The 24,161-nt window shown below is 52.5% G+C and overlaps 5 protein-coding genes across 5 annotated transcripts; 2 read left to right on the forward strand and 3 right to left on the reverse strand.

The window, feature by feature from the left end:
- Positions 1-1,192: 1,192 nt before the first annotated feature.
- Positions 1,193-6,271, reverse strand: J4E90_006514 (uncharacterized protein; the record flags this gene model as incomplete). The annotated part of the gene is made up of 3 exons (XM_051436059.1): positions 1,193-4,228; positions 4,686-6,172; positions 6,220-6,271. 3 exons carry the CDS (start codon positions 6,269-6,271, stop codon positions 1,193-1,195), a joined length of 4,575 nt encoding a protein of 1,524 aa, XP_051289853.1.
- A 7,432-nt stretch (positions 6,272-13,703) lies between these two features.
- J4E90_006515 (uncharacterized protein) lies at positions 13,704-14,879 on the forward strand (the record flags this gene model as incomplete). The annotated part of the gene is made up of 5 exons (XM_051436060.1): positions 13,704-13,821; positions 13,886-13,923; positions 13,980-14,313; positions 14,366-14,500; positions 14,557-14,879. The coding sequence occupies 5 exons, from the start codon at positions 13,704-13,706 to the stop codon at positions 14,877-14,879; spliced, it is 948 nt and encodes a 315-aa protein (XP_051289854.1).
- Positions 14,880-15,903: 1,024 nt separating this feature from the next.
- J4E90_006516 (uncharacterized protein) lies at positions 15,904-17,206 on the reverse strand (the record flags this gene model as incomplete). The annotated part of the gene is made up of 2 exons (XM_051436061.1): positions 15,904-17,065; positions 17,184-17,206. The coding sequence occupies 2 exons, from the start codon at positions 17,204-17,206 to the stop codon at positions 15,904-15,906; spliced, it is 1,185 nt and encodes a 394-aa protein (XP_051289855.1).
- Positions 17,207-18,188: 982 nt separating this feature from the next.
- Positions 18,189-20,366, reverse strand: J4E90_006517 (uncharacterized protein; the record flags this gene model as incomplete). The annotated part of the gene is made up of 3 exons (XM_051436062.1): positions 18,189-20,208; positions 20,257-20,296; positions 20,354-20,366. The coding sequence occupies 3 exons, from the start codon at positions 20,364-20,366 to the stop codon at positions 18,189-18,191; spliced, it is 2,073 nt and encodes a 690-aa protein (XP_051289856.1).
- A 127-nt stretch (positions 20,367-20,493) lies between these two features.
- J4E90_006518 (uncharacterized protein) lies at positions 20,494-21,573 on the forward strand (the record flags this gene model as incomplete). The annotated part of the gene is made up of 1 exon (XM_051436063.1): positions 20,494-21,573. One exon carries the CDS (start codon positions 20,494-20,496, stop codon positions 21,571-21,573), a length of 1,080 nt encoding a protein of 359 aa, XP_051289857.1.
- Between the last annotated feature and the right edge of the window lie 2,588 nt (positions 21,574-24,161).

Below are 24,161 nucleotides of genomic sequence, written 5' to 3' on the forward strand. Positions count from 1 at the left end.
CCTTTCCGTAGAGAGTCCCACACATATCCAGAGATACCAGGAGAACCGCTTCGAAAACGTGAGTTGGACCGGGGACGCTCGCACTATTCGCGAGCCTCTTTTGAGAGCCAGTTCGCAGAAAACACTAGTCCTGACAGACCATCAAACCCCAATCAACCCTTTGGATCACACGACCATGTGCCATTATCTGGAGCGCCGATGTACCCGGATGCATTCTCCCGTCCGAATTCCGCGGCAAGTACAGCGGGTTCAGCCCGCGATCGAAATCTCGCATTGAGTATCGCGCGTACAAACTCTGGAGCTTCTGTCACGCCCACTGATCTTCCACTTTATTATGCACCAAGTATAAGGAGTACAGGCGCTCAAACTTCTATTCAGTCCGACCAGTCCAACCAGCGGCCACGCATGAATCCAGACAGCCGCCCTACGGAAGTTGTGAACACTAAAGAAAGGCGATCATGGCGACAGAGACTCTCGAAAGCCATTGGAAGTCGAAACAAACCCTCTCCAGCCAAGCCTGCTGTTCCTCAATTGCCATACAATCCGACGGTGTCGGATTTTGAATCACGGTCAGCTCTTGGAGAAGAGAACCCAGCCCCGTCAGTCTGGGGCTCATCGGAGGGTAGTGAGAATCCGTCAAACGACAATCCTGCCATTGGATCCTCATGGAGAGAAACGCTCGGGTTGGATGCAAACAGGCAATTGGTAGCTGGCCATAGCGGGTTGCTCTTTTGTCACGAGTGTCACAAAGAATGGCATAGAGATGAAAACGGCCTCACATGTCCAAATTGTGGCTCGGATTTCACAGAACTTGTGGAGCAAGCAGGAGCTGACGCGTTGGATTAAAGACTGGTGAGGGCTTGAGATGCTTTGGCTGTACTCAAGTGCCATACCGGAAGCAACATGAGACATTACTGCGTTTAATCAAGGGTCGCAAAGAGAAGGGTTGGAAAGAAGTAGGCGCGTAGCGAGACCATGTTGTGACTGATTGTCTTTTCGTTCACTGCTACGAAGCGCTTGTCGCCCAGTGTTCTAATTATTCTCAGATCGCTCTACATCAGCATATATCAATGACTTCAGAGTAGAAGTGAGATCTATGAGCCGCTTCAGACAGCACCCACACATATGCAGCGATCGATGAATTGTAAATGTTACAATATTGTACAAGGCAGCTCCGCAGCTACATCCACATCTACGCCCCACCCTGCAGCGAGACCACATCCCTACATCTCCCACAAACCTCCTCCTTCTCCTCCTTGACAAAGCGCCAACACCTCGGACACTTCTCCCCACTAGGCGGATGCACGAGCACCTTCGCCTTCCCCAACACTCCCGCGTCGCTCGAAAGCGCTTCCTCCTCCCACCACAACGACTTCTTCTTCATCGTATCCGGATCCTCCGCAATGAAAACGTTGTTCGCAAAACATGAGACAGTCGGTGTCCAAAGGTTGACTTCGCTGATGACGAAGAGGCCAGCCAATTGAGTCTCGAGATCTGTTGGCGTGAGAATCGTAGGATGCATGCACTTGGAGAACTCGGAGTAGAAGTTTTCGGCGTTGGTGGCTTCTGGTAGGTAAACCGTCGCTGCGCTCTCGAGACTTGAACCGATCTTCTTCTCGGCACGGAGGCGCTCTTGTGCGATCTTGATGGCTGCGCCCAGCGTGCTAGTTGTCTCGCTCATGGCCTCCAGACTAGCAGATTCAGACGCCGCGAGCGCGGGAAGAGGCGACCAGACCGCGCGTGCAGGATGGGCACTCTTCTCCTTGAGCTCAGCAGGAACGTGATCCCATACTTCTTCAACAAGCAACGGACAGACTGGAGCGAGCATCTGCAACAGCTCATAGAAAATGAGACCCAAAACGCGCTGAAGTGTCTCGCAGTCCTTGGTGTCACCAGTGTACACGCGATCTTTGAGTGTTTCGAAGTAGAAAGCGCTCAGATCCATGGAAATGTACTTGTTGATCGCGTTGACGCCTTTGAAGAACTCGTATCTGCCAAAGTGGTTGTGTACTTCTGCGCTGACCTGTACCAGTCGGTGAACGGCGAGGCGGTCAGTAAGTTCGCTGAACTCGGCGATGGTGGGTGTAAGCTCGTTAAGAGAGGTGAAGGGTGGTGGGCACGATGGAAGCGAGAAGATGCCTAGCAGCCATTTGAAGGTGACGCGGTATTTGTGGAGAGCTTGGTTTACGGACATTAGGACGGGCTGCCCGATTGTGACATCGCGTGTATAGTCGCTGCTTGCGGCCCAGAGGCGGAGTGCATCGGCGCCCATGGCATCGTATGTCGGTGCGTGCTTAGCTGCCGGGTCTTGCTTGACGCCTTTTTGTTTCTTCCGCTTTACGGGTGGGAGAAGTTCGCCGGACATAATCTGCGATGGAGAGATGACGTTGCCGAGAGATTTGCTCATCTTGCGGCCGTCGGAGTCGAGCGTGAAGCCATGGGTGATCAGAGTCTTGTATGGTGCTTTGACGGTCTCTGTAGAGTAAGGCTGGGTTGCGACGTGGGTAAGGAGTGATGACTGGAACCAGCCGCGGTGTTGGTCAGTGCCTTCAAGGTATACATCGGCAACAGGCTTGTCTTTTCGCTGCGGAAGGAGCTTCCAACTGGTGCCACTATCGAACCAGACGTCCATAGTATCTCTACCGCGTACGTATGTTCCGGTAAGATGCTTCGGCTTCCAAGCTGGATCGTCCTGCGAGTCCGTCCACCAGGCGTTGATGCCACGTTCTTTGATTACCTCGATGATATGGTCGATAGTTTCAGAGTCCATGGTCGCTTTCAGTGTGTCGCCCTCGACCTTGTACAGGGCGGGGATAGGGACACCCCAAGCACGCTGTCGCGAGATACACCATTGGCTACGTCCCTGAATGAAGCTTTCTAGACGACTTCGACCTGTCTCAGGCATGAAGTTGACGTCGGCAATTGCTTTCATCGACGCGTCCTTGATACCTTCTACGTTGGCGAACCACTGTTCAGTAGCGCGCGTGATGACAGGTTCCTTCGTTCTCCAGTCGATGGGATATTTGTGGCGGTAGTTTTGCTTGCCCCGAAGCATGTCCAGCGTCTGGAGATAGTTGCATACAGCATTGCTACCCGACTTCTTGGTATCAGCGACAGGTAGACCTTCCAGAAGCTCGGGCTGTTCAGGAAACGCGTCCTTGGTGAAGGCGCCAGCATCGTCTATGGGGGCGAAAGCTGGAACGTCGAGAGCCATGCAGACGTTATAGTCGTCCATACCATGTCCAGGAGCGAGATGGACCAGTCCAGTACCTGAGGAGTCGGTGACGAAGTCGGCATGGATTATCGGCTGAAGCCCATTTGCCTTTTGGAACGGATTCTCGTACTGAACTTGACCGGCAAGATCTGCACCACGCACGTCTGCAATGACTACTTCGAGCTTCCGCTCAAGAATTTTCTCGTACTCCGCCACTCGTGAAGCTGCGACCAGGATCAGCTCACCATCCTTCTCAGCATCCTTGACTACGCAGTAGTGCATGTCCTTGTGAACTGCGATCGCCTTGTTTGCGGGCAGAGTCCAAGGTGTGGTCGTCCAGATGGCTACGCTAACTTCACGGTCTACCTCCTTCAAAGCCCCGTTCTTCAAAGCCCCGTTCTTCAAAGCCTCCGAAATATGTACTGGGTATCGCACAAAAGCAGCTAAGCTCTTGTGACCCTCATCGTACTCCAACTCGGCTTCCGCGAGCGCTGTTCTCGAACTCGGGCTCCAGTAGACGGGCTTGAACTGCCTGTAAATCAAGCCCTTCTCAAACATGCTCTTGAACACTTCCAGCTGTCTGATCTCAAAGCCTCGCTCCATCGTCTGATATGCGTTGTCCCAGTCACCCATGACAGCCCATTCCTTGAAGCCGCGCTTCTGTTCTTCAATCGTCCGAGTCGCCAGTTCGCGCGCAGCGTCACGCACGCTTACTGGGTCGGCTTGCGCCGCATCCTTCTTTTGCGCCTGGAGAGCCTTGATCTCAATGGGTAGACCATGGCAGTCCCAGCCAGGTATATATGACACCTTCTTCCCTTGCCCGACCTCGTGCCTGCAGATGATGTCCTTGGTGATCTTATTCAAGGCATGCCCAATGTGCAATGGACCATTGGCGTATGGCGGTCCATCATGCAAAGTGAAGGTCTCTTTTGGCGCATTGCCTTCCGCCTCGCCATTCTGTCCATTCAACCGCTTCTCCAGGTGTCCATAACGTAAAACGCGTCCGGGGCTCGCCTGCCACGAATACAGGTCATCGGTGCATCGTCGCAGGTAGGTTGGGTTCGTTGACGCTAACGGTCGCGGCGGAAAACTAGATTTAGGCAGTCGGAGGGTGTTTGACCATGATGCGCGGAGGATGCGTGTTGGGGTTAGCATAATAGCATCATGGGCGGGCGAATCGGCGGGGAAGTGTTAGAGTTCCAATATTTTTGGATCCATAGATGGGCTCGGTGATGGTTCGGCCGACATCGGCGATGACACGGAGATAGCGTCGGGTCATTGATGCTCTGCTAAGTATTAACACCGCTGTCGAAATGATAAAATTCAGGGAACAATGTATGTGATGAGTTGCTACATTTAGCTCTATAGTACTGGAAACCCTCACCATATGTGCACGGCCACAACGCCTTCCATACCTGTAGGCACCAGCAGCGACACTCATATCGTATCAATACACGGTCAACGAGCTCACAGCTCCGTTCTTCAGCACTTCAAACACCATGCCCGGAAACCCAAATAGCTCAACATTGCCAACATCCGCCGCGCCCTCCATCAATACACTACCAGCATTCGCAAACTTGCTCTTCTTCCCCGAACTCTCTTCCCATCCTCCAAGAAGTTCGCAGCTACTACCAGGGCTGTCGCCCCAGCCTCTGTTCAGGGCCATGCCGCGTTGCTGTAACCTCTCCTGCTCTTCATTGTCGTAGTATGGCTTGAAGACTTCCTTCAGCCTACCGGAAATGTCTCCAAAGCCCATCTCCGAACTAAGGGGATCGCGGTACATGGCTGAGGGTACGTGCTCGAGTGTCCATCTGCTTCGCCTGTGCCGGTTAAACTGGTACGAACCAGGCACGTTACCGTGAAATATGATCTTGATTGCAGTGAGGTGGTTTAGGGGTTGCGCGCTGAGCTCTCCCTGCGCATGTAGTTCCGACTCGTGTCTCTCCGCAGTAGGAGAAGGTGGGGAGATCTGCGTAGGTTGCGAGATGAGAATGTCAAAGCCATGGTGATAGTAGTTGTAGAAGTGCTCAGCCGCTGCGACTTCTCGCTCCTGAGCTTCCAGTGCGGCCTCATCATCATCTTCCCAAGCATCTTCGTCGTCGCTTCTGACGACCGAGCCGTGGTCTGAGTCATCGTCTGGAGTGAGACCACCAGGCGAGAGATCTGACGCGTCGCTCGTCCTCCGATCCTTGTGTATTGATAGGCGATGATCGTTCTTGCGGTAGATGGAGTCTGGGGCACCAAGCTCCATTATCAAATCCTGAGGCGTTGTCTCGCTCAGAATGATCCAGAATGGAGGACTCGAGCGCCGGACGAGCTCTATCCTACCCTCTCCGTGTACCTTGACCGTCTCGATCTCGTCTGGGCCACCATCTTTTGCTTTGCCTAGGGCCAAGGATCTCGGATTCGGCGGTATTGCAGTGAACAGTGTTGCACGGGCTTTTTGCCACGACTCGCCGTTGAAGACCGCCATGGATGTTGCAGACCCAGTAGCTGATGAGGACAGAAGCGAGATGAAGTCCTTCTTTGGAGAGTAGGCGGAGTGCTGAACTGGGAAGTTGAACGCTATCCCTGGATACGATAGATTGTATGTGCCGCTCGCGTTTGGCTCTTCGGATTTCGGGGGTATGTACTCTCCACCATATGTCGGTCCCAGTAACTTGTCGTAGACATGTCGAAACCTGGGGCCTGACACGCCGCCCGAGAAGCCTCCTTCACCAGGCTTGTACACGTCGATGTCCTTGTATACCAACTTGGCCTTTGCGAAATCGAGCACTTCGATGAGACGCAGGCGCTGGTCGGGGCCGTCGAACTGTAGCCGCAGACCGTTGTCAGGGAGGACGACTTGTACGGGTGATGATATGGGTCGTAGTTCGTCGTGGTAGAGTTGGAAGCGTGGGAAAGCCTTGACTTCGGCTTTGATCGTTGTCAAGACCTCGTGGAGTGAACAACCGAGGGCTGTGTCTCAGTCAGCTTGGTAACTGGGAACGATGGTCGAAACGGACTCATGAAGCCTACACTGCGCCCAGGCTGTAGCTGCATGATGCCGTCTTCCATGGTGAGTATATGATAAGTGTATGAGTGGAGTAAGTTGTTGCAGTGTGTCTGTCAGTCGATGTGCTGCCTAGCTCGTGGATAGCAGGGAGCTCATAGGCGCGTGCAGTGTCCACGAGGACAAAGCGCCGGGTCTATCCGTGCAGCCCCAAACACAAGAACAAAGATCAAGGAAGCCAATGTAAATCGATACAATAGTTGACGTTGTGGCAACGTTTTAATGAATGAAGTACAAACCGCAACACGATCGCGGTGAATGAGGGGTGGCGGGGCAGACGCGCAGGCAGGTAGTTGGTTGACTAGGAGCTGCAAGGTTTTGCACAGGATGAAGCTAATGATATATCATTTGGATGTATTGCATCGATTCAGTGATCAGGGCATGAAGACCTGATGTATGCGGAGATATGGATGGAGATGTGCATGCATGCCCAGGTGCATTGACGTAGCGCGCCGTGTTCGCGATGGCTGATAGCATGTGGTCTGTGCTCCTGAGCTAAGCAGGATCCCTGCATGAACGTGTTTACTGACTGTTTACCTTGGTGCAGGTTCCGCAACACCAGACGCATGTCACCCTAACCCGCATATCCGCCTTCACCACCCCCCGAACGTCGCCATGTCTGGACTCCCGCGGCCAGGACCGCCGGTCAAGCGGAATACCACGAGCATGCGACCCCCCACGACGCGCCCGCCCCATCTGGCGCGTGGCCGTTCAGCGACACCCGCCATGGACGGCCGCTCATCGAGAGCAGAATCAGTAGCTTCCTCGGCGCGAGCTCCACGGTCATCGCCCCTGAAGCGCAAAATAGACTTCGAGAGCGAGGGAGGAGAAGAGACAAACATCAACGTGGTCGTCCGGTGTAGAGGGCGCAATGACCGCGAAGTGCGCGAGAACAGCGGCGTCGTGGTGTCGACCAACGGAATCAGGGGCACAGCTGTAGACCTGTCCATGGGCCCAAGTGCGCTGAGCAACAAGACATATCAGTTCGACAAGGTCTTTTCTCCCGCAGCCGACCAGGCCATGATGTACGACGAAGTTGTGGCGCCTATTCTGGACGAAGTGAGTTGGAACGGAAGAGAACCATCTTCTTCTGCTAATAACCATCTAGGTTGTCGATGGCTTTAACTGCACAATCTTCGCATACGGTCAGACCGGCACAGGAAAGACCTACACCATGACTGGTGACATCTCCAACGTCCTCCCTCTGCCAGACGCCGCCGGTATCATACCACGCGTCTTGTACGCGCTCTTCCAACGCCTCGAGACTGACGAGATCGAAAACTCGGTCAAATGCTCTTTCATCGAACTTTACAACGAAGAACTCCGCGATTTGCTTTCACCAGACGATGCGACCAAGCTCAAGATCTACGATGACAACAGCAAGAAGGGATCCACCACCACGATGGTCCAGGGTATGGAGGAGTGCCATCTCAAGACTGCTGCCGAGGGTATCACAATGCTGCGCAACGGCAGCCACAAGCGACAAGTAGCTGCGACCAAGTGCAACGACCTCAGTTCGCGAAGTCATACCGTCTTCACCATTACCGTCTACATTAAGCGAACAACAGAAGACGGCCAGGAATACCTGAGCGCCGGAAAGCTCAACCTCGTCGATCTTGCGGGTAGTGAGAACATCCAGCGCAGTGGTGCTGAAAACAAGCGCGCAGCAGAGGCTGGTCTTATCAACAAGAGTTTGCTAACACTGGGTCGCGTTATTAACGCACTCGTCGAACGCAGCTCACATATCCCGTACCGAGAGTCAAAACTCACCCGCCTACTGCAAGACTCGTTGGGCGGTCGAACAAAGACGTGCATCATTGCGACCTTGTCGCCAGCGAAGAGCAACCTCGAAGAGACGATATCCACCCTCGACTACGCATTCCGCGCGAAGAACATCCGCAACAAGCCGCAAATGAACCAAGCCATCAACAAGAAGACCCTGCTCAAGGAGTACACAGCCGAAATCGAGAAGCTAAAGAGCGAATTAATAGCGACCCGGCAGCGCAACGGTGTCTATCTTACACAGGAGAATTACGAGGAGATCACAACAGTCAGCGAATCGAGACGAATCCTTAGCGAGGAACAACGCGACCGCCTTGAGACCATGGAGGTCAACCTGCGCAACAAGGTGGAGGATCTGTTCAAACTCACGACAAATTTCCAGACCTTGAAGAAAGACAACGAACAAACTCAGCTAGCTTTGGAAGGCACCAAGGGCATCCTAGAAAAGACTGAGATTGTTTTGGAGCACACGCGCCAAAACCTTACCGAAGAGGCGGAACTGCGAAAGGCGCATCAGAAGACTGAGCAAGAGCTCGCAGAGGTTGGGAAAGAGATGATTTCTACACTCGGCAAGACCACATCAGCAATCGACGGTTTACGGTCGAAGATTCGACGGAAATCAGAACTCCAATCGCAGAACCGACGGAATTGGAATTCCTCCCAAACCCAGGTTGTCGATACTACCCGTATGGTCGAGGACCGGATAGAGGAGCTTCAGCAACAACAGGAACAGCTGATGAACGCGATTTCGGAACGTATGCAAGCTTTTGTCAGGGATGAGCTTGAGCAGCTTGGCGCCTCGCAGTCCTTCTTACAGGAGAAGATGGAGGCATACCAAACTTCCGAACAAGAGGTCAACGGACAGACGGCTCAAGCGCGCGACCACATGAATGAAGTTCTGGAGGAGATCAGAACTCTTCGAGAGGACGTCAAGACGAAGATCGGCGCAGGCCTCGATGAGCTCTCAGCAGCGGCGGAGACAATTTCTGCGAACATCATCACAGAACTCGACGCCTTCCACACGCAAGTCCACGCGTCCTATGCGGGGCTAGGCCGCGACTTCAAGACCACTTTTGACGATCTAGTCAAGGATCTGAACGACCAGCAAATCGAGAACGAGCGACTACACCAACAGGTCGTGGAGGCCAACGCGGCCTTGGTCGAGGCGAACAAGACATCTCAGGGCCAACTCGAGAAGGTCGTGAACGAGGAGAAACAGAAGTCGGCCGAAGACCGCCAACAACTGCTCTCACAGCTTACCGCCATCATCAACGCAAACGCCGACGCGCAAGAAAAGAGGTTAGACGAGAAGCTCTCGGCTGTACGAGAGGAAATGAATGCTGCCAACGCCGCATTCGAGACGAAGCAAGATGCTTATGCTGATGGCGTTATTGCATGGTCAGATAAGTCTAGAGACATCCTGGCGGGTGTGTCCAAGTCAAGAGATGCCGTCAAGACCAAGATCAAGTCAGACTTTGCAGCCGCGACCCAGCATTCCACTTCGATCAAGGACACGACCACATCGGTCCACGAGAGCACTGTCAAGACTGTTGAGGCCCAGATGGCACACCTGGACACTCAGCTCCAATCCTTGGATGACATCGTAGCCCGCATCCGCGAACAGAACAACACCCACCACACCGCCCATACAGCATCGCTGGCTGCTTTGTCGTCAACAGTGGCAGCCTCATACTCTAGCATCGGTGATCATCTATCCACTTCATTCGATCGCGTTCAGTCTCTTGAATCGGACATGTCAGCACAAGCAAACACACTGAAAGACACCTTACCAGCGCTTGCTGCAGATGCGGATATTCGTGCACCACTGCACGAGCTTCGCGAGGTCGTCGGGTCCCAGAACCTGATCGAATACAACCCCACTGGCGAAACACCCCAGCGCGTCTCCTACACCATCCCCTCCACCCTCCCACGCACCGAAGCACACGAGAACATACTTTCCCGTCTTCGAGACCGCCCCGCACCCGTCGACACCACCACACGCAGCCCTTCGAAGCAACCCATCTTCGACGACGCCACAGGAACGCTCAACCTCTCCTCGCCAACCGACATATTCGCCGACACAAGCAAGAAGCCCATTTTCTCGCACTCCATCAGTGCGCACGCCCACACCATCTCGCACCTCCCCACAGGCAACCCTTCTTCCCTGCGGGAGCTAGATGTTAACGTGGTGGCGCAGGAAGCTCATACTCAGCCACTTCCCCATCTCGCATCCCAGTCTTCTTGCGATTCGCTGAACGGCGGCCCTCCGAATAAGAAGGCGCGAACCAATGGCGATGATACAAGTAAGCTTCCGATGAAAAAGATGACGAGGAAGACGGTTGGCGTTGCTGGCGACCGTGGTGATAGGGAGAATATTACGAATTTCGGTAATAGCGTTGGTCCGGGTCTTGCGGCTGGGCGGAAGTTGAGGAGTCACGGGAGTGGGTAGATGGTGGGAACGTGGTGCTGTATAGTTATGGCGTTTTACCCCCAAGTTGGGCCTTTTTGCATAGTCATGGCGTATGATGTGGGCAGCGGCAGATCTGTCTTGTCTACTTGTTTTTCTTCTTCTGCTGGCGTTTGGACACTGGGTTCAAAAGGCTGGGCATACATAGGCGTAATGACATTGCGAACTTCTTACCTTCATCACGGTTCCTTGTCACCCCGCAACATTTTGACCGAATCTTTGAATCCGCGCGGGTAAAAACACTCCAGCCCTGTTCGTGACACAGTTACTATGCCGTGTGCTCACTTTCTGCCCTAATCACTTTGTTTTGCGCTTGAGTTTGAGTTTTTCAATATCTAGGTATACAAATTCTCCTATCAACATCCATATACCTTACAAGGCCAGCCAGACAGCTAGAGATACACTCGCGAAAGCTCCCATTATCGCCCGAGAAGACGAGAATCCATGCACAGCAGCGCCCAGTTCCGAATGCAACCAGCACTTGCGGTCTGACCTCTGGTCGACTGAGGCAAGATTGAAACTATTGAGGGGGTAAGGTGTATTGCCACAATCACCCTCATCAGCACTCCAACAGCTGTACCCAAACCAGTTCAGTAAGTTTTGGTCATCGTTAGGATCGAGTTCAGAGCAGTCCTCCCCTCCGTAGACGGTAGCCATCATATTTGAGAGATGGCCCTCCTTCCATATGTCGTCATACGCCTGCACTACATGGTGGCGGTATAGGACCCGAGAGTAATTTGCTGATCTGTCGTACTTGTCGGCGTTGAGAAGCGTCCAGTAAATACCCGCTTGTTCGTTACCAAACCTGCCAGAACCGAGGTTCCGTGTCTGGTTCACAAAGCCTTGCGTGGCGTTTCCTCCAAAGAGGTCTCCAAGACTGAAACAGTGCGGGACGATGGGAATACTACTCGTAGTGAAGGTCAAGGCGTCGCGGGAGTCGTAGTAGTTGCATGTGTCGTCGTGGCCATCTTTGAAGAAACGGAGCGTCAGGTTCTGACTATCGAACGGTTAGTTGACTTGTGCCGATACATGGGGAGGGCACAAACTTATATGGGCTTAGCTCTTGCCCATCTGCGTTCTGGGATGCTTGTGCATGTGCGTAGAAGGGAGAAGAAAGCAAGGCTAGAAACGCCGATCTGTTGATGACTTGGAAGAGCTGCATTGGAAATGTTGAAGCAAAAGGTTTAGGGAGAGTCTCGAAAACAGCAAGAATTATCAAGTCTGGATGCGGTTCTGAACGAGTCCGATCTCAGTAGATGCGAGCGTGGGGGGCGGCTAGGGTGTTTGTACTCCATCTCCAGACATCGCTGCATAATAAGGCCATCCGCTTCTTGCCAAGAGTAAGGCATACTCATGGGACATTTCGTCATGTGTCACACTGCGGCTTATTGCATGTAAGGGCTCAGACCATCTCACCGGCTAATCGGTTGGAACGGAACGTTTCCTTGTCGCTTCCAGTGTCTGAAGCTGTCGCTGGTCGCGTAGATTCGTCGGTTGCAGCTGCTCTTAGCACTGTCGTCATTCGTCCTCTCTTAAAACCCGACTCATGTACGCCCCAAATGACATCGCTGGGTCATAACAACGCACATATTCTTCCTTAGCGTTGCGACGTTGAGGCGGGGTTGGGTGGCACGGTCGTCCCGATCATTGTCTGATTTTGGTAGTGGTGTTTACCAAGACCCCGGACGGGGTGCCTCGGGGTAGCCCCCACAACCACCACGTGCCTGCTTCGATTAGTCACGGCGGCAGCTAACCTTAACCACCATAAGCAACAACACTTTGATCCAACGTCCGCGGTGTATTCCGGGGTGATCTTCTGCAGGGCGTTTTGTGTAGGGATCTCGCTTCAACCATACGCCTTGTCATTCGTCGATAAGTTTCGGGCGTAAGCCGTATTGCCGGTCGAGCCTCACGAACTCATAGTAAAGAACGAATCTCATGCAGAGATTGGCGAGAACATGACGTCTTGACACATAGTTATGCTGGATAAACGTACGAGGGATAAGCATGTACGCCCGGAAGACAAGCATTTATGCGGTGCTTAAGTTGAAGTCATCCATTCAAGGTTGGTGTGTGAAAGTATCTATGTAATGCTCTGACACAATGGGTTTCCAACAAGTCCGCCTCAGAAGGCTTTCCATACACGCTTCAGCCACTTCCATAGCAGTTGTACACAACAGTTCCTGTCACCAGTGGTGTTCCAGTGCAGTACCCCTTGCAGATCTGATCGACTCTATCCCCTTCCTGTTCAGTCAAGTAGCAGTCTTGTTCACATTCAGCGCCTAAACGTAGGGCGTCAGCTCGTTTTACCTAAAGGACTGAAGCCGGCGGTTGCTATTACATACCACCCTCGTATGGGCCGCCGTTGCTGTCGGCAACATCGCCGTTGACGCAGGAAGGTACATCGTTTTGTCGTTTGACCGAAAGTGCGAGAGAGCTCGTAAGCAGAGTACTGATCAGGGCAAGTGAGAGCTTCATGGTGGCTTGTCTCGAAAGAAGAAGTGGAGCTGGTAGAGAAAGGTGTTGCTGAGCATTGAGTCGGTAGGCGAGGTGGATTATAACTGTCCCGCGGACTTGGCAATTCGGCCTCTATCACATCTTAGTTGCTTTCCATCGGCGCTTCCGGGGATATGACAAGGCGTACCGGTGTCGCTTTTTCCTACTTTCGTCGTTAGTCCCCGGTTTTCTAGGAATCCTTCAGCTCCCAGGCAGACTACTGTTCTAACCGGTAAGACGACATCACTCGAAATTACCATTCGGGAAGGTCTTGATATTTGTGGTCATCAGTGTCTTAAAAGGATCAGATACCCAGGAGGCTACGACAAATCAGAGGTCGGCCATATCATCGGCAGCATACCTACTGTTCGTACAGGCTGACAAAGTGGACGAGCCGAAACTCCACTTCGCGTGGATAAAGTATTGGCAACAGTTGGGGGCTGAACACATGTTGTCAACGAAGTCTTGATTTGCTGTTCGGTTTGAGACATGTTACGATGGCATGCCGAAGTCCCGGAGCAATGTCACCATGGCTCCATAGTGTCATGGATCGCAACAAGCACTGCTCAAGCCGAAGAAATATAAAAAGTCTTCCTGTGAATCAAGCAGTCATCACACAAACCGGACTTCTCACTCTCAGTGAAACGGTTTTGAATAACTATCAGATAATCAGCTTTCCCGCAAGTTCCAACATGGCTGCTTCAGTTCTCACAGCTATTGGGCTCGTAGCTGACGCATTGACTACGGTTGGGTTTTTCGAAGCCAACGTCCCAGGGAAAGCAGCAGAGGGTGCAACTGTCAGGATCAAAGGTACAGCATTACAAGAGAACTAATATCTTCATGATCTTTACTGACACACTCTTTACTCCTGCAGCCGGTCTACCCGACCTTGGTAACGACGGAGACAGTCTTGTGAGTGCCAATTCCTAGGATGGACAACATAAAATCCGCTGCTAACAAGAGGTTAGTCTGGCTCGATCAACAAGGTCTATTCCTTCTCCCAGGTAAACGGATATCAGGGCCAAGCTGATGGCTGTGATATCGGTTCTGGTGGAATTTGCGACCGCACCATTGACGCGGGGGTTGGGGGCCAACGAGCCAAATACGTCAGCATCTCGAACAACGATGACGCGACATGTATTGCCTGGATCACCGTGACGCAGTTCGACGGCACTTTCGGTGGTGCATGGACTGGCGATATTGGATCAGTCTGTGGCCAATCCTGGTACGAGAGCGTCGAGGTAGCGGGTCGCCTAGACGACGGTGGCGACTACGTCCCCAGGTGCACTTGGATCGATGCAGGTAAATTGCGGCCATGGCACACATGTGATACCTACACTGACTTCGTATCTAGACCATACCAACGATATTGCGGCTGCTTCTCTGAAGTTCGATACCTCCGCGTACGGTGAAAACGTCAACGACACCGCGAGCAGCAACGCAGGATGTACATACACGATCTTTGGACCAGACAGTGGCCCTATCGCTGGTCAGTCATCCCCTTATACCTACCGCGCAGGGACTTTCTCTAACACTCGTGTTCAGACCAACCTGGCGCCAAGCGTAGTGTCTCTGAGCGCCCCCAGTGGATGACCGAGGCACTTGTCGTGTCCAACATTGCAAGCCACTCAGCGAAGGGACTTTGTGAATCTGCCACGTCTTGGGGACCGGACTTTGTTGACGCACATGGAAACTTCTGCGATATGGGCTCTAAGACTCTCACGCCGCTCTGCTCCTCGCAGGATGTTGATGGGTGTGTAGATGTGGACGAAGACGAGAGCGCTGTCGTGAAGCGCATGAGCGTCGCGAAGCGCACTACCAGCGTCAAGCACAAGTCGTACAAGAAGATTGCCAAGTGGGGATTTTAGATGACGGCCTCTTGGGTAACCTTGTGAGAGGAGGTTTACGTACATTTGCGGAGTTTACACTCAATTGCGCTCATTACCAATGACATTTGACTTTTACAATCTATCCCACAAACCTCGCAAGTGACGAGGTCATGTTTTGCCGTCCATGACTTCTTCTTGCACGACTTGCATGACTCTGCGATAGTAACAACGACGTTAATTGTCGCGCAGAAGACATGTGGCTGTATCGTAGCATGTGCTGCCGGGTCGCAGTTTCCAAGGTTGAGTCCCGAGGTCGTCTTGCGTATGATCGTCTGAGTAGCCAAAGTAAACGCAGCCACTCGTCATGAGCGTGAACTAGGATGCCAAACGTCCATCATGCGGACGAATGCTCTCGGAAATTCTCGATGTCGAGACAAAAGAAGAGGATTCCGGGAACTAGAAATTTAGAGTTGTTCCCCTTCCGCCTGCCGCTGCTTCCGTGCAGGGACCCGTTGCGCTAGCCTCTCGCAGTGGCCACCCGTCGCCTCACGAACTCGAGAAGCATCGGAGGATCGGGAATGAGGCTGGCAGCGGGCAATATTGGGCACAGCCTGGGTGTCGACGAAACCTTAAATTGTTACGCGTATCGTACCCACTATGGCTTCCACGAAGAACCTTGAAAGCCTCTATCGCCAATGTCACAATTTGCGTACCCAGGTGCAAGTACCTTGGCTGTCAACTGCCGAAACAAAGCAATACTTCTGTGAACACCACTTCTTTGGAACGATGCCCAAGGCAATGCGTGTTTATTTCTTGAAAAAGAAAAGTGGAAGTGGAAGTGACGTAGACTAAATTAAATTTAGTATCTAGTTATGCGGTTTTCTCTTTCAAGATTCATCACTCGCTTGACGACATCTCTCGCACATGCAGGTATCATCAGCAGATCACGAAGCCGTATCTCTAACGTTGGTTAAGCTCGTTATAAACTCGCCAGATGTGAATTCCGTATCTTCCCAAATCCTAAAACATAGAAATAACACCATCATCATGCATTCATCCTCAATCAACTATCAAAAAACTCCGCCTCCTTATCCATCAAAGCATTAAGCTCATGCTCCTTCAAGCCCACCAAATCCATCTTAAAATGCCAATTATGCCACCCGATCTGACGCTCATACCTCGCAATATACCCCTTGACCAACTCCCTCCAAGACTCCTTGCCCAAATCCGCTAATCGTTCATCCTTCATATCCACGACCTCCGTCTTCCCCGGCGGAGACCCCTCCACAAACTTCACCCTCTCCACACCCCCAAACGCCTCCCTCATAACCCTAACCACCATAGCAACATCCGCCTTCGGAATCCCCTCAACATCAATAACAAGTTCGCGTAAATGCAATTCCTTGGCAAGAGCTCTCAACTGACAGCGCCAAAACAGCGGTAACCCAGTCCCGCCATTCGGCTGCGGCGGCTCTAGAAACTCGAAAATCGCATCGGAGGCTAACCAGCGCACGCAATGAAGCAAAGCATTCTTCCCGAAATGGAAGGCCAAGCGTTTAATGTGGGGACGACAAGTCGGGCCGCATTGCCAGAGGAAGTTTGTCGTTCCGCTGAGGCCGAAATGGAAGGTCGTGCTGCGCATTATGTATGGTCGCATAGTATCGTGAATGCCGCGTGAGATGCGTAGTAGGGTTGATAAACTGATGGCTCTTTCGGATGCTCTGGCACAGTTCCTGCGCGCGTCGTTGGTGAGGTCGTAGTCCCGGGTAAGTCCGGCGGCGGTCATGAGGATCATTTCTTGGAGTTCGGTGGGTAGGCGTTGAAATTGGTGGAAGAGTGGCTGGATGGGTACTGTGTCTCGTTTTGAGGGTGGTGGGCCAAGTGCTTGGGAGCGGACGCGGAAGACGTAGTCGGCTGTGTTGGCGACGCAGTGGCTACTCCGGCCTGGCAAGCGGGCAGCGAGGTGTCGGAAGTAGAGTCTGTTGAAGTAGTCGCGTGCTGAGAGCCATCCTGAGCCGAAGCGGATGACGAGGTTGTAGTAGCTGTTCGAAGAGCCGGATATGGCTTCTGGTGACGGCCATGCCTCCTCTTTCTTGTCCCCCGCGAGCTTCATCTCGCTGCTGAGTAAAGCCATGCTCCTACTCTTGATATCCCGTCCCAATTCTCTTGTCTTGCCGTTTACGCTGTCCTTTTGCGGTCCAAAAAGCTTAATAGCAACCGTCTTCCTATAGTCCGTAAAACTCGAATCTGTCAAAATACAAGTTACACTTCTACCCAATTCGAGGTTTTCGTTGTATTCAGGCTCAGAAGGTAGTAGGCTGAGTTTTCCTTGAAAGAAATTACTCGATTCGTGGCTCAAGTGCCATCGTTTCAGATGTTCCAAGAACGATTTTCGCCGCTGCTCGTGAAACGAGAGTTTGCTTGATGGGCTACGTGGAGATTTAGTTGTCTGCGAGGTAAGAGGAGGTTTAGGGGTCTTGAAATCGGCCGAGGTTGTCAGCGTGGACGGTGTTGGCTCCGTCGTCGGTGTTTTTGGGACACTAGTGTCGCAGGTGATGCTTCCGCGAGTCATAGTTTTGGTAAGTGAACCGTGACGAATAACCACCTTGACGTCAATTGGGCGGTATGTTGATCTGGTGAGCTGCTGTAGGAGTAGTGAGAGAAACTGTGTCAGATATCTGGTGATAGTTCCAGGTTTGGTTCAAGCTAGTTTGTCGTGTAACGTATTCCCGCCGGTTCCCGTTTTGCGATGTAACAGGGTCTTGATTAGAACGAAGCGCACGTTCAACCACGTAATTTTACAAATGTTTGCTTTTTCTGGTAAAGAGTTCCCTGATAGATACAGGACGCAGGATTGAGATTACGTCGGTTGAGCTGCCTGGCTTCTGGTTTCTGGAAAGGCAAGAGCGCCGGTACTGGCAACAATGGCTCGGACAAAGGTTTGGTAGAACTGTCAGATGAGAGCAAACCGGCAGGCTGGGGAGTTAAGGCCGTAGCCCATGGACCCTGTGATGCGCACAGGCAAGTTCCAGCACGCCAATATCATTTAGGTGATGCACCTTTGCGTAACCGTGCATGAAAGCGGGCGCGTCTTGGCATATGCAGACTAGTCGCTTGACCGATGTTAGACGACACGCGACTACCCCAGGTGTCCTTGCCAAATAACACCCGTTCGTATATGAGACATCATGATCAGCTTTTCAGATGCTGTTGTGCGTCCGCAGACATTAGGAGATTGAAGGGGTGCAGAATATGAGAATGGTAAATATCATATCGAAGGTGGCGATAATGCCGGGTATCTTTCCGAAAGTACACACAAGAAACTTCATCCAGCTATTCGCTGTGCAATCAGGCTCTTCCCTCTAAAAAGCCTGCAGCTCTTTCCAAGAGCCCGTTAAAGCCCTTTACATTGGCCAGAAGGCCGCCACTTCGAGAAGTGACGTCATTGCCGACCATTTGGAGCAGCATAGGAAGGGGGATGTTGGGGCCTTCCTCTTCCCTCCCTTCTTTGCGTGCCTTTTTTCGACCGTTCTTTATTGCAGCCTCAATCTCGAACATGTCATCACTGAGGGTATTTCTAGCATCTACCTCGGCCTTCTCGGCGTTGTATCGTGCTTGCACATCGTCCGTTTCGATAGCAATCTCTTGCCTGCTGTCCTGGAGACTGAGAATTTCCCTACGAAGCTCAGCATTGTCGCGTTTGAACAATTTGATCTTCTTGAAGTTGGTGCTCAAGAGATCATTCGCGTCCTGCAAGTCGAGCAACTTCTCGTTGAGGCTCTCCTTAAAAGAGAGTGAGAGGTTGATCTCGCTTCGAAACTCTTTGCGACGGGTGGAGTCTTGTGAGGCTTGTAGCTTTTCGGCCATACGGCTCAAGCGGTGGTTGATGGTTTCTTCTAAGATGGTACGCGTGGTATCTGCGACTGTGATGCCTCGGACGGCAGAGCCCTTGATGCGCATGACAGAGATTGTATGCTTGGGCCCCATGAATTTCTGACGCTTGCGAGGCGGTTTCTCTGACGTAGGTTTGGCGCGTTGTGTCTGCTTGGGAGACGGGTTACTCGTTCTGGGTCGTGGAGTGAGTTCTGCCTCTTCGGGCTCCGGCTCTTCGTACACGTCCGACTCTTCATCCACACTGGAAATTTCGACAGCGTCCTGATTCCGTGGTGTAGGTTTGGGGGAGTGTATAGATGCTTGTTCATGGTCAGGGGAGACATCATCAAGAACCTCGTCCACTTCTTCCGGTGTTGGCTCCTCGCTGTTTGTAACTTCTGGCTCGCGTACAGCTGGCGCTGCTTGAGGTTCGCGTTCCTGGACTGCGACTTCTTTTCTGGGTCTGCCGCGCTTGGCAGGCTTCGTCGCCGTGGTTGCGGGGACCTCAACCTCCTTGGGTTCCTCCACTACCCGGCGCGGTCTTCCTCGTTTGGCTGGCTGCGGCGGAGTGGCTTGCTCTTCAGACTGTTGCTCTCTCAATCGTTGTGGTGTCGCACCATTCGCTACCGGCGTTTGCTGGATTGGTGTCGGTTGGCCGAGTGAGGAGAGCTCGTCTGCGTCCATTTCAACATCTTCTTCTGCGGTTCGCTGCGGCCGTGGTTCGCTCCCAACCACCCGCGGTGTAGATCCATTGAGCTGCGGTGATAGCTCATCTTCGCTCTCTTCGTCCACTGAAGCTGCGGCTGGTGTCTCGAGAATAGCGCCGAGTTGTGAAGCGGAAGAAGTTCTGGGTTGCCCGTTTGGAAGCACGCTGGGTGTAGCCGGGCCAGGATCCGTAGAACGCGATCGCCGTAGTGTCGACCGCCGCGATACAGCTGACCCTTGCTCAACACCCTCGGTGGCAGGCGTCTTTTGTCGGGCACTTACAGGGGTTGCGCGTATTTGTGACGATGCTTGTGGAGGCGTTCGTTTGATGACGGTAGACTTGGCGAAGACCGTCTCGCGTGCAGTACTGGCGCTCTCCTCTAATATGGATAGCTCATCTGGTACATTGTCTTGTTCTTCACGTATGGGTAGAACCGTCCCAACGACCCTCCTACTTTGTTCGATAGAGCGCACGGCGTCCTCACGGTCAGGGCTTAGCTCATCCTCTGCCGCGTCGTCTGCGCCTGGTTGCGCATTTGGTGAGCCCCGCTTCCTCTTGCCCAACTGAGGGGTTACCGTGTTTTCTTTTGGTGTAGCTTTCCGCTTGGATGCAGTACTACGCTGAATCGACGCGCTTCTCTGCCGTTGTGCCGAGCCATTTGCGCTCCTGGGTGTCTTCTGGGCTGGTGTTCGTCGCGGTGATTGCTGGGATGGGAGAGAGGGTTGTTTGGTCGGTTGCGAACTGAGAGCGCCGAAGTTGAAGCCGAAAGACGCCTGCACAGATGAAGGCCTGTCGTAGTCAGCGTTTGCATGTCTCAGGAGTTCTCGAGTGTCTTACCCAGCACCGCGCACGCGCTGTTGTCGATGTTCGCGGCGATCTAGAGACGTGTGAGTATGAAATTCGGATTATGAATCCTTGAACAGAACGAACATACCGACTGGCGCCATAACAATGTGTGTCGTAACAATTCGCCGAGTTGATGTCGTCGCCGTCGCGTAATCGAGTCGTTGTTATGCCCGGGCGCATCTGAGGCCAACGCGCTAAGACATGATCGGGTGCTCGGACCCCCGACCCATGTTCACTGTCCCCGCAACTTGGGAACTTTCACCTGCTCACCTCGCGAATACGAATCTATACGCCGACGCAACTATGGGCTGGCTCTGGGGAAGCGGGAATAGCTCAGGCGGGCAAGACCAACTCGACCCATCTCTCCGCGACTTCCTCAAAAAAGAAGCGCCCACTGGCCCGAAACCTTCATTACCCTCCGCTCCCAAAGAAAAGCCCGCCGAGTCGCCAACACCCACACAAGCGCAAGCGCAGACACAAACAGATCCCGAGAAGCCATATGTGCCACCGCAATCGCAATTCCAAGATGGCCGATATGCCGACCTCTGGAAAACCTACACCCCACAGGACGTCGTCAACAACCGCGGAAAGTCGGAACAAGACAAGTTACGAGACCTCGTAGACGCCTACAACGATCGCAAAGCCTCAATTGGACGAGTCGCCATGGAGAACTGTGCGCTTGAATACATGAACCAATTCGAGTGTTTCCAGAATCCCAAATCATGGTGGTCGGCAGGAACCATGTGTATTGGCGAGTCGCGCAAGTTCAACCGCTGCTACGACATACAGTCAAAGTTCTTGAAGGCGTTAGGATACATGACCATGGACGAGCGGTCGCCAGAAGAAGACGAGCGGATACAAATGCACGCAGATAAACTCTATCAGCGCATGATACAACAAGAGGAGGAAATGGAGAAGGCCAAGGCAGAGGGACGGCCAGTGCCCAAATTCGAAAGCATATTGTCGAAACGGAATGTCGCGGAAGCCATGAGCGGCGTATCAGCGACAGGAAAACCAGCTGTGCCGATAGCTGAGATTGGCAAATCGAGTGGCAACATGGACGATACCGACGTGTGGAAGCAGATCAAGCCGGAAGTACGGGAAGAGTACCAAAAGAAGCTGGAGAGCCTGTCGCCCGAAGAGCGCGAGATAGAGAGGATGGCTATTGTGGGCGAGATCAGGGCACAGACCGGTGTGGCAAAGCAGCTGGAACAGACATTTATCGAAGAGCGGGTAGCTCGTATGAAGAGGAAGGAAGCTGGCCAAGCAACAATTGGCGACACAATCAAGACGTTGTGGGGATGGTGACCACTGTTGAGAGGTGTAAGTAGATTCTGTTTCGATGACGTGTACGATCAATTCATGATATGAGATAACAACAGCTGTATCTCGAACGCATCCGAGCACATTGTTCGTCCTTACTCACAGTGCACAGCCATCGCAAAATACTGATCTTACGTATTAATAATGCGACAGTCTCCACTCTCACAATGCTGCAACACAGCTATAGATTCGCTAGCTCATACTTCCCACCACCGAGGCACCAGAGCCACCAACCGGAAGCTGCACGTTCCTTTAGTTCGGGAATATCCAACCCCTTCCTTCGTCATCTCCGCAACGATGCAGCCTTACTCTGACCGCAAAGATACTTCCGAAATGCCATTCAGCATATCGGACACTGTTCTCGTCCTCACCCTCGTCTTCCTCCACATCTTCATCTTCTGCTTTGCATTCGAAATATCGCGTTGGTCGAGGAGTAGAAGGATCGATTACGAAATGGCAATGCTCGATGATCAACCGCTTCGTGTTGAAGTCGATAGGTGGCTGGTCGTCCCTGCTCAAGAAGAGCCAGTGCCAGAATATTCTGCAGTTGACTCAAGCCCGCCTCCGCCGTATATCAAAGATGTCGATCTGAGTGTTTTCGTGGTAGAGGTGGACGAATAGGACGACGACGCTGTGAGTGGTTGAAGATTGGCGTACCACGCTAGGGGTGGCTACAATCCCTGTCGCATTCTACGGAAACAAAAATTGAGCCAGGAGTATACATCGCCTCAGGAGGTACTTGATTGTTAAGTTCTAGTAACGTGTAGGCCGCAACATAGATGCGGATTCTAGTCATCCATGGTGACCCATATCGCAACCATGGCTCACCAGCCTCAAAACCGTCCCAAAGTTTACTGTACCAATTTACCGTGTGCTCTTATTGTTATATATATTCCCTGCAAATGCAAACGACTACTTGCTCAACCTTGTGTATCACAAACTGCAACGATGGTGTTCTCCTTCACTATGCGGCCGTCTACGCCAAGCACCGACTCCAGTACACGCTCGATTAACGAAGGCACAAAATCTGCAACGCAATCATCTACGCAAGCAGAATCGACTGCCTCGCCAGCCAGGTCTCTCATGGACCTTACACCGCCACCAGAATGCCCACAACGGCCATTGACCATACCGGAACAAGACGAACAGGCGCGACTAGCGCGGATGAAAGCAGCTCGGGAGAGAGTAAACGTCCTGAGGGCATCTTTAGGGATACCCGAGTTGAATATGGATGGAACATCGCAGCCGCGGAACCCCCGTCCTGCTGATGTACCAGTCGAAGAGTCAGCCGAAGACGGTCGGGATGAACCAGTGACCGATCCAGCAGTAGAGGATACTCCTGAGACACGGCAACTGAGAGCAGAAGCAGCCGTTCACCGCAAAAACGCTCGGCTAAACAAGAAGCTACTTCTGAAGGAGATAGCCAAAACAGGAAAACGCTGAACACCCTAGAGACTACGTTGATGTTAGATCATCTAATTCGCGTGGTTTCAACTCAATGTAGGCTGCAAACCTGTTTAGTTTCTTCGAGAGGAGATGGCTAAACAAGGAAGAACATATACACCCGGGAGCCTACGTCGACGTTGGGTCCTCTACTTTGCATGTTTTCATCTTGATGTAGGCTGCAAACCTGTTTAGTTCCTTATTCGGATGGGGTGAACGAGTCTCCTGGAATGTGTTCGCTTTGAACAACATTCTTGAAACATGATTCACGAACAATGATTACGACGATCCACAAACACCTTTTCTACCTGCGACCTTTCCCGGCCACCACCGCTTCTTCCGGCCATCTTCCAGCGTCACCATCCTGCGTCTCATCACCACACCAGAGGTCTCGCCTGCCAAACTCAAAACTCAAAACCGACATCACCGATGGTCCGACCAACGAAGTCCAAGATGCCGGCACCTGCTCACAAGCCGACTGCGTCCCCGCTAGATCTAATCCGCTTCGGCCACTCCTGCAACGAATTCAACTCTTCTAAATTCTTCGGCACTGCAACACCCTTCCCATTGAACTACACTACTACCTGGTCAACATCCTTACCATCTCCAAAGAACGACAAACTCTACAGCGACCTATCGCCCATCACCACCCCTGATCCTGTCAAACGCTGTTGCGCGATTTGTCACCTGTATCAAACCAGACATATCCATTCTTCTGCGTCATCAAAGAGAGGTATTCCGGTAGTTTCGATACCAGTTCTCACATTGCAGGACTCAGTGGTTTTCCATGAGGCTTGTTTGTTTTCGTATTTGCTTTCTGATCACAAGGTCGCTGGTCTGACTGGAGAGTTTTACGATAAACTGAGGGAGTTGAGGAAGTGGGTCATTGAGCAGAAGTGGGATTGGGCGGTCCTAGTGGAGGCGTTGGGTAGAGTGCTGATGAAGGCAGAGAAGAGGGTGGTGGAGGCGGTGGAGGTGGAGGAAGTGGAGGAGGTAGAGGAAGTAGGCGAGCTGGTGGATTTGGGGAACGGTTGTTACGTGTCATAGATTCTTTACTAGACTCTCTTATGCTGTTTGACTAGAAGAAACGCCTTCTCACCATTCTGATTGGACTTTTGAAATGTAGCAGA

The sequence above is a fragment of the Alternaria incomplexa genome, assembly GCF_024043165.1.
Source record: "Alternaria incomplexa strain BMP 0042 chromosome Unknown scaffold_9, whole genome shotgun sequence".
Classification (NCBI taxonomy): Eukaryota; Fungi; Ascomycota; class Dothideomycetes; order Pleosporales; family Pleosporaceae; genus Alternaria; species Alternaria incomplexa.